The sequence below is a fragment of the Cynocephalus volans genome, chromosome 5 (assembly GCF_027409185.1).
Source record: "Cynocephalus volans isolate mCynVol1 chromosome 5, mCynVol1.pri, whole genome shotgun sequence".
In the NCBI taxonomy this organism is placed as follows: Eukaryota; Metazoa; Chordata; class Mammalia; order Dermoptera; family Cynocephalidae; genus Cynocephalus; species Cynocephalus volans.
The window spans coordinates 16,642,595-16,652,894 of NC_084464.1; the positions used below are offsets into that span (position 1 = coordinate 16,642,595).

At 46.3% G+C, this 10,300-nt stretch overlaps 1 protein-coding gene across 2 annotated transcripts in view; it reads left to right on the plus strand.

The window, feature by feature from the left end:
• The window catches only part of LYRM4 (LYR motif containing 4), a 138,168-nt gene extending 129,570 nt beyond the window's left edge, over positions 1–8,598 (plus strand). Inside the window, exon 4 of one of the 2 annotated variants that reach the window (XM_063097867.1) lies at positions 8,182–8,598. In XM_063097867.1, the coding sequence (XP_062953937.1) occupies positions 8,182–8,344 (163 nt within the window). In that variant the 3' untranslated portion in view covers positions 8,345–8,598. The remainder of the gene's footprint in view (positions 1–8,181) is intronic. The other variant, XM_063097869.1, reaches the window with a different exon arrangement.
• The last annotated feature ends 1,702 nt before the right edge of the window (positions 8,599–10,300 follow it).

The window sequence follows — 10,300 nt, forward strand, 5'->3', positions numbered from 1 at the left end:
CCATCCCCAGGAGGTGCCAGGCTTTACTCTGGCGTGATCCTGCATTCTGCCCAGTTCCAGGGAAGGCCCACGACTGAGCTGCAGCAGTGCTGTCTGGACACTTCCATCTGGTGGAGCCTAGTTCCACACTGTTTCAACACCGGCTCCAGGGGACTCAGCCAGCACTGTTTGTGTCCGTTGTCCCCACGTGACCAGTTCTGTGATAGGAGAACATGCGCCTGTCTCCTGTTTTATGACTGTCTCCTCACTGTGAGCAGGCTCTAGACCAGCATCTGGAAACCATCCACAAACAGCCAGCTCCTCTGAAGAAGAGGTGTGTGTATGGCAGGTAGGAAGACAGGTTCCCTGCCCTCTGCTCACAGCGTAGCAGGCGATAGCGTCTTACAGGGACACGAGAAGGTGCAGACATTTCCCTCTCCAGCCCTGGTTTTGTTGTCCATGGCCCTACCTTCTGGAAAGACTGTACTCAAAGTGCACCTGGGAGAAATAGCTCCCCTGCCTTTTGTTTGTTTGTTTGTTTGTTTGTTTGTTTGTTGAGTGAGCACAGGGAGGGGTGCTGAATGACAACACCAAAAAGCGTCCAACTCACACTGGGCAGTTTTAAAAAGAGGCAGTTATTAATTCAGCACTTCTCACACGGCGGAATTAAAAAATATATGTACAGCCACTGGGAAAAAATACTAATAATACTTTAAAAATCACTAGTGCTCAGCCTGAATCCCCTGAGATTAGGACTCATCATTCAGGGATGCCAGTCAGAAGCAAAGGAGCAGTGACATGCCTGGACACCCCCTCCCCATGACTTCCCTAATGACAAGCTCCACAAGCGGGGGCCTGGGGCCTGAAAAGCAGACCCCGTGGTTCAGGTGCACAGACATTGTGAGGAACCTCTGCCCTAACGTGTGTATTCATTCAAAAAGGACTCACTCCTACAGAGTGAACAGAAGGCTTGTTGGGATGGAGATCCCTACCAGCTGCCCATGACTTCCACCTCCTTGAAGGCTACTATCCTCTGAAATCTATTAAAATGGTTTTATTTCCTTTACTGTAATGGCCTGGAATGCAAAAGAAAGAGGCCATCAGATGGTGGGCTAATTTTTTTATTAACTAAACATTAGACACGCAGAAAAACAACAGATAGCCAAGAAAGCTGACAGCAGTGGCTCAGAGGTAAGGCGACCATGTAATTCATTACCCAAACCAGGACACTCGAGAGTGAAAGAGGGCTGACTAGTAGTAATAACCACGCCAGGACAAAAGGTGTAAACCAGACATGTGGTCATGCTAATGAGAGAACACACTCCGGCATCTGGTTTCTCTCCTGTCCCTACAAGCAAGGATGAAACATTAATTATTAACTGTGACATGGGACATAGGGAAGGGATATGAATTTGTCTGTCACCCTGCCAGCAACCACACAGAGGAAATAAGAGGCTGACTCCCCACTACCTCCCTTCACATTAAGAATATCCACTATCTAAAAATCAAGACCTACAGGTACAATGGAGATGGGGTGTGTAGGGAGAAAGGGGATGCAAAACAATTCACCCCTGGGTTCTCTGAAATGGCTTCTTTGTTTGCTAGTGCATCTGATTGATGACTGAATTTTCAAGGATCCAGTTTGATCCCTTCGGGCATCCTTCTGTTGCATTAAATATTAGCAAAATTAAACCTAGTAATGTAATGCTATTATATGCAAACATTTGGAAAAACAAGGCTACTGGATTCTAGAAAGAAAAAAGTCACGTGAACCAAAAGCTATCCTTAGAGGAACACCATGTCATCTATAGTCAGACATTAGGGTTTCATAATACCTCCTGGTGCTGTACAGAAAACACTGAGAACATTATTTATCATTTCTTGTATCTCCATTTCTGTTTCCTTCTTTAAAAAATTATTAGGAAGTATGAAGTATGATAAAAAAAAAATGTTCTATTTGGGAAATAAGCTATATAAGCAGGTGACTTGACTATGACAAGGTTGTGACGATGACTCCCCACTGGGGTCTCACCAGAGAGAATTGCTGCATGAATTTCAGACAGCGTGAAAAGCTATCTGGCATTGTCAGCAGCCAGAGGAGGTGCACAGACATCCTGCTGACCTCCCGCAGCATGCTGGACAGGAGCAGACAGCTTGGCACATGCCTCTGACGGGGGCCAAAGCCGAAATTCTGCTATTAAAGATTCATTCTATTGGTGGCTCAAGGGTTATTTGTTTTAGTTTTGGTTTGTTTTTTGATTGGTCTTTCAAAGCTGCTATCAAGTGTAGCTATCTTAAGAAAGTATAATATCTTTAAAATACGCTTCTGAAACTGGGTGTATCAGAAGGCACTCGAAGGCATGGGATAAATTCAGTGCATTTTCCTCAAGGGTCAGGGTTACTTGTCAACTAGGAAAAACATTTTTATGCTAAAGTAAACACAAATATATTATAGAGCAGAGTACACCAATTACATGAAGACTTCAAAGAAATGTTCTAGTTCTAATTGTAGAATGCCATACTGTTCTAATTGTATTTCAAAAATGCCTTAAGATTTTCTTTTCAAAATTTTCTTTATTATTCTTGACTTTTCATCCATTTAAATAAACTTTAAAGTCATTTTGTTAAGTATTACAAAAAAAAAACCTTTTTGGGGTTTTTATTATCATTGTGTTGAATGTAAATTAATTTGCAAGAGTTGGGCATTTTTATATGATTCAGTCTTTCCATGAGCATGGTATATCTCCAATTTTTCTAGTTTGTTTTGTATTTCTAAGTTGACTAGTCTCTTCCTAAAGATCACAAATGTTTTAGTAAGGTTATATCTAGGTGTGTTTTTTGTTGCTGTGACTGTTGCTACTGTCTCTTCTCATTATGTTTTCAGTGTGACTCACTGAGATGCTGGCTTCGGATGTGTGAAATGAAAGGTCATGCCCATCAGAGCAAGTGCACACTTGCTAGAAATGGAAATTAAAGCAAAGCAGGGCACATAGGGTTTGCCTGTAAAAGCCTATAAATTGACAATAATAATGGTACCTTCCGCATAAAGTTATTGTGGGTTTAAAAGAAATACTTTAGTGAAATTGATTAATTAAGCACTTAGAACACCACCTGGTACATAGTAAATGCTCATAAAATGTTACTATTACTTTTATCATCATTATCATTATTATTTCTTACTAGTGACAGCATTACCATCATTAATAGTAATAGTATCATCATCATGATGCCAAAGGCAAGATTTGGCTCTGTCCCCCATCAGCCCAAGAACTGTCCCTGCCTGGGTGGTGTTACCAACCTCCGAGAGGGCAGGGAGCAGCAACAGCCCACCCCCTGGCTTCACCAGCAAAGCCACACATCTCTCCCCTAACCTGCCAGTGCCTGGGCACGTCATTCTCATGCCAGACTGCTCTGACCAGCTGACCCCTGCCCCCCCATCCCCAGAGTAGAGATAAGGAAAGAACTGAGTCTGCTGTCAGTCTTCACAGTCAGAGCTAAGTGGTGGTCTCAGGCATTGCTAATGCTGCCTCTCCACAGTGGGGGTTTCATTAGTACAGAATCATAGGTTCTCACAGCTAAAGGGTGAGGGAACTACAAGATCTTTGAGGACCCTGTCACATGCATCTCAAGAGAGACAGGCCATGCACAATGCTGTGCACATAAGTAACACTTAACAAGCCCTTGCCATGTTCCTGCCTCAGTTCTTAGGTAGTCCTCTCAGCAGCATGAAGACATTTCAGGTATCTGAGCCCTGGAAAGTAGCTGGGGCAATTGGTACATTTTCTCCAAATCTAGTTTCTCATTTGATTCTCATAGCAACCCCAGGAAAAGGACAGGATTAGGAGCCCAGCCCAGGCTGGGTCCAGTCCCCTCTCCAGCCTCCCCTCTCCCCTTGAGCCCAGCATCCCCGACTCTCAGTCAGATCAAGATGTGTTGCACAAGTGAACTGCACACTGCTTCGGACGAGCAAGCAATGAAGACCTAAAACAGCGTACTCAGTTTTATTTTCTTAGATCCTGCTTCTTTCTTCCTCCCTAGCAGGTTATTTGTCTAATGAGTCTCAGAGCTCATAAGTGTTTCTGGGCCATCCAGCCATCCCATCTACTTGCAGATAAGTAATCTGTGTATTTTTCTAATGGACTCTAATGCTAACTCCCAAACTTTATAGAATAAAAGTGTAATCAGCCTTAATGACCAGTCTGTGCACAATAATAGACTGATGTGGCTTTGTGAGTCAATTTGGGACCCTGGAGGGCCATAAATTGAAGCTGTTAATTGCACTTCCTCACGTCCATTGACCAGTCCCTCTCACCTGTGGCTCGGAAGCAGGTGCTCTGTGGTCAACACTGCAGCATCGATCCCGGCTGGCCTCCTGATGCGTGCTGACACATTTCATAGCCCAGATAAATGTGACAGAACTGTTACACAAACATTTATTGCCTCAACTCCTCAGCCCTCATTGAGGTAACTTTACTATTCCCTCCCTGTGCAAACTATTTCCCTTTCCTCTTCTGTAATTTTTCTGGTTTAATCCCTTATATCCTGGACTATGGCCTAAAACCCTCTGCTGGGCCAGATGTAAATCATTTGATTTTGCTTAACAGTCAGTGAACCCTCTTGCTGCAGTAAATGGCCGTATAAAAATAGCAATTTTTATTGACTTGCCTTCGTCAGTTGCACATTTCCACTAGCAGCTCACCTCCAGAGCACTGTGTCATCACTTAGATATCTGGGTTTTAGGATTAGTGGGCATAGTTCCTTGTAACCATGGAGTACAAGACACTGATATTTTCAGCTCAAGCACAGTCACGTGCCACAGTCAACTACAGACCACACAAATGATGGTGGCTGTACCAGATAGCCTAGGTGTGGAGCAGGCTATGCCATCTAGGTTTGTGTAAGTGCACACCATTGTGCTCGCACGACAACATCACCTGATGACGCATTTTTCAGAACGTATCCTCATCATTAAGTGACCCGTAACCATGCCTACTGAGCACCTTCTGCGTGCCTGGCGCTGTCCTAAACTACGCAGCGAAGGCAGCAAAGTAACATGACCCCCTCCTTTTCCCTTCCTTCAGTCATGATATTCATGTAGGGGAATTGAGACAGGCACACTTAACGTAGCAGTACAGGGGCCACATGAGTATCACATGTGTGGCCCCCGATACTTGCAGCAAGTGTTCCCAGGATGGAGAGAGCCCCTTCTACAGAGGAGACCAGGGAAGCTTCAACCAGTGGCCCAAAGGGTGGGTGGGCTTTTGAGTGCTGGACATGGAGTGAGCCTTTCTTGTAGAGTAGCCAGGGCAAAGACACAAAGATTGGAAGACCCAAGGTCTGATGGGAGTCAGCATGACGTTCACTGGCACACAGGAGGGTGGGAGGGCGTCAGAGGGAGGGACTGTAAGTATCAAAGTGTCCTGGACATACAGAAAGACACTGATCTGTATGCCCTCTTAACACCATTAACATATTAAGATCTGATTTAATTTGGTTTTCTCCCACCGAAGGCCATAAAATTGTTGTCTATGAATGGACTTTTTTAAAATCCAATTTATACTCCTGTCGAAGTGCACTATAAATTTGGTTTGTTTTGATTTCAAGTTTCCTAAAACTTGGTCTTCGGGTTGGAGTGTTTTCTATGGGGTGATTGTGATGAGGTCACACCCCGCCAGCTACATGTCCTGTGAGGGAGCACCTGTCCCCCTGAGGGTCCATCCTCTGGACAGGTGGACTTTGAGAAACAAATGTGATGTTCACTCTGGTAGGGGGGGCTTCCATTAGGAACACGGCACAGGGCCACACAACAGGAGAGTCCTGTGTTCTTGTTCTGGCCAGTGCCTGGAGAACGTGGCCTTCAACACACCCGGCATCCACACGGCGAGTTGTGTGGGAAGGACATGTTCCTTCTGCAGCAGGACGAATGTGCTGCTGAAGCCTTCAGACAGGCCACCAGAGGGAGTGCCGGATGGACACACAAGCGAACATTTTTGGAAAGTAGTTTTGCAAGATCTGTCAGGAACCATAAAAATATTCATACCTGTTTACCGAATACTTCTAGAAAACTTTTATAAGGGAAAAACCAGAGATAATGATAAAAGTTTTATATAAGAATTATAATTGTATCATTACATGGAAACAATCTAAGCGTTCATCATATGGAAGTGATTAAATAGAATGTTATATATCTTTACAATGGGATATAATACAGTTATTAAAAATGTCCTTTAAAAGAACATAATGTTGGTAGTATGAAGTAGAAAAAGCAAGTTATGTGATTCCAGATCTAAATATTATGTGTTTGAATACACACACACACATCTTAAATCTACACATGAATTAACAGACTAGACAAAAAACTACCAAAATATTAATAGCCATATACCCTAAGGCAATTAAAAAGGTGGGGAGAAAAATAACAGGATCTTCGTAAAGTCCCTGTGTAGCTTTTTTAAACTTTGGAAATGTGGGTGCTGTCTGTTAATGGTGCCTCCATGGGGATAAGGATATTGTTTTCACATCACAGGGCACAGCCCACCGCCTTCTCTGCACTAACCTTTTTCTCATTAGTCATATGATCTAAAATTTAAATTCACAGTGTGCATTCATATCAGTAAGGAGTTCATTTAACTCTAACAGGAAACCCAAATAACAATAGCTTTTAAAAGTTGGAGGTTTATTTTTCTCATAAAAGAAAGCTGGCAGTAAGGTGTCCAGGGCTGGCATGGTGGTTTCATGGTCATCAAGAACCCACGTACCTCCTTTCTGCCCCTGGTCCATCGTGTGTGGCTCCCATGTCAAACTTACCTCACAGTGCTAGACGGCTGCTGGGGCTCCAGCCAGCAGGTTCATATTCCAGGCAGAAAGGCAAAGTGGGGGGAGGCAGTGGAGGGCAGCATCCCAGGCCTGTGCCATCTGCTCGCCCCTGCATGGATGAGAGGAGGGAAACTGAAGACACGGCTGCACAGCTCCACCCTTTCCTGTTAGGAATGTGCTGGAGCGCTCACGCTGCACCACCCCCATCTGTTGCTGTTGTTGTTTAAATTACCCTCACTTCTTTTTAGAGTATGTGGCAGCCTTTGCCTCTTCATTGGCTTTTTCTTAGAGGGAGACTTACTAGTTATTAGTTATTCATGCTCACGGACCATCAGGATGCCTCTGCAGGTGCAGACAGGAGACCAAGCACATGGCATGGGAAACCAGAAGAACCCGGATGGCTCACAGGGCTGTCGTTGTGAAGGCACACCACTGTTTAACACATACCTTACTAATGATAGAAGCTCCCCTTGTCCTGGGCCTTCATTTTAAAATAGAGCATTGAGACAGGTGGGAAAACCCACAGGAGCATCTTGATTCTGACCCCTGGCCACTGTGTGGGGCGGCTCTAGCCTTTGGGGGTTTACCCTCATTTACTGAAACATCAATTACTCACCCCAAATTACCCATAGATAGCAGCCAACTGCTCTGAAATACAGACAGATTTTTCTAATGCTCAGCCCTTTATTTACCAATTGTACTTGTTCCTAAAAAAGTATCACTCAGGAAATGCTTTTAGAGAAAGGCCCTTTGTTCCAGAGGGAAGACCTGCTACAGCCCCAGCTCCAGCAACAACCTAGGACAGTGGAACCTTTGGGCGCAGCACAAACAGAGACACTTAATTCAAAAGGACACTTTAAAAAGAGAGGGGTGGGAGGTACACGAACACAGACTGTTGTCCTCAACCCCACTGGACAGGTGACTGGATATAGTTTGCAATGCCCTTTACGCAGTGCCTTCTCGAGCCCAGCATAGACAAAACACGTTTCTGCTCTGTGCTGAGAGCCTTTCCTTATGCAAGGGCCAGTGCTGGAGGAAGGAAGTCCTGTGAGGTGGGGAGCTGCTCTGCACACATCTGGATGGCCTCACCCAGCTCAGGACAGCCCAGACACCAAAGCTGCAGCCACCAGTGGCATTTCAGAGAGAACAGTTGGGTGCGTGGCTCTCTCTCACTTCTCACAGGAGGGAAGTAGGAGTGGGACGGTGCAAGGAACTAGCAAATGCAAATCTGGGGAATTGCTCTGCCGGCAGTGGAGTTTCCGGAAGGGAGCAGCCCTGTGTTGACAGGTACCGGTGCTGTGAATGTTAGAAATGTTCTCTCTGACCCTCACCAGCTGATAGAGCCCCACAGTTCTTGACCTTCAGGTGTCTTTCCTTTGCCTTCAGGTCCACATCAGCCAGCTGTATTCGACAGACAAGCTTGTCATTGAGAACCAAGAGAAGCCCAGGACCTAGAGAGCCAGGGACCAGCCACCAGCGGCTGCCAGGGACCACCTTCAGCATCCATTCTCTGCTTGGGATGGGGGCTCCCGATGCCAGCGTAAAATAGCCTCTTGCTCTGCCTGCCCTGCAGGAGCTGATAGACTGAGTCACGTCTCCATTCTGTTGCAGCCTTAGTGAAAAAGGATGGCTGTCTCTCCTGGTTCTGTGTTGGAATGAAGAACTGGAGTGCACTGGGAATACTGCTATGTATTATTGTGTTCTGTCCCCACTCCCTGCCACCACTGTTTTTTACCTCGTCACCATTGTGTAGAGCATTTTCAAACTCTGTTTCTTGGTCCTTGACAATAAACAGAATTGCTATCAAGAGAACAGCTCTGTAAGATTCTCCCCTGCCTCTCCTACAGGTTGTAGCCACGGACACAATCAACTGAGCAAGTGTACCTTGCTCTGCGGGCCTTCAGATGCAGGCTGCTTTTGTGATAATTCCACCACATGAATGGGTTCGAACATGCCCAGAGCCTTGATAATACAGAGGTAATTTTTGTACCTCAGATAAAATTAACTGTGCATTTGGAGTCTGCAGAAAGATATGAATGAGCACTATGTGATGGGGGTCCTGATCCTCCCTCACACTTCAGGTGCAGGTCTGTCAGGCAGAGCCTCGCACCGGGAAATCCCCAATGTAGAGCTTTGAGTAGAGTGACATTCCAGTGGGGACCATCCCTGATGTGCCACCTGCTTAACCAGGCCCCAGCTGAAGGACTTGGGGTGAGGGGATCAGTGGGGAGCTGCACCATCCATCATGGTCAGCCTCACAGAACTCTCAATGTGCACCTGCTCTGAAGGTGAGATCCAGGCTGGGGTCTGGAGAACCACGTTCCAGTGCCAACATTTAACAATGAGAAATGCCACCTGAGACACAAGCTGCTGGCCAAGCAGGGCTATTTCCTAGACCTTCACAGATGACGTTGGGTTGGTCTGGCTATAATGCTTTAATAGCTGGAAACCTTATATGGCCAAGTGCACAGCTATGTTGTCCTGGTGGTTGCTGTAATCTGGATTGTGGGACTGAAAGAAGATCGTCATGGAATTGACACAGATTGCTTTCCATACACTCTGTCCCACTACCGAGTAACAGTTGCTTTAACTCCCTTCACCCACAGGCTCACCCAACACCTCAGCCCATTAGTACTACCAGTAGTCCAAACTGACATCTGGGGGCAAAGGGACAGGCTGGGGGTAAAGTCTACAAAGATGACAAATGTCAGACCTGACAGACATTAGACCTCACCTGGTCCAATCCCCAAATCTGCAGGTGTGAAAACCAAGGTCCTGTGCGTCTCCGGATCATGTGCAGAGCCAGGGCCTCTCCCCTTTGCCCGTTTCACCCATTAATTTGCTCCTTCAGTACTGACTGAGAGCCAGCTAGTGCCAGGTCCTAGGGAGGGACCAGTAAGCGGGACAGCCCCTGGCTTCACAGCGCATGTGGTCCAGCAGAGAAAGTAAGAAAGTGACGAGTCTGAAGAGTGCTACAGAGGGGGAAGCTTAGACTCTGCAGGGGCTGGTGGCCTCCCTGAGGAAGGGACACTTAAGATGAAATGCCAAGGACTTGGCTGGGCAAAGGGTGGGGAGGGGCCCTCCCAACTGGAGGAACAGCATATGCAAAATTCTGGACCAGGAGGGAAACAAGTGCAGGAGGGCTGGCAGGCAGGGATCGTGGAAGGCCCTGGGAACCTCAGCCTCAGGACGATGATAAACTTGGAGGGTTTTAAGTGGCATGTTTGTATTTGTAAAAGGTAACATTGTCTGCTGTTGGGGGACTAAATTGGGAGGAATGCAGAGAGATCAACTTTTGGGGGAAGGGGAGGACTGGGCTTTGTAATCCAGGCAAGAGATGACAGTGACAGGTGGAACAGAACGTCGGCATCACACTAAGAACTTGCTGCAGCTAGCTTCTGTTCCAGTAAGGACAAGGGACATGTGGAGCAGAGATGCCCCAGCTGGGCCCACCTAGATGAGCCAGCTCCCAGCTGGCTGCAGACACGTGAAAGTCCAGCTGGAC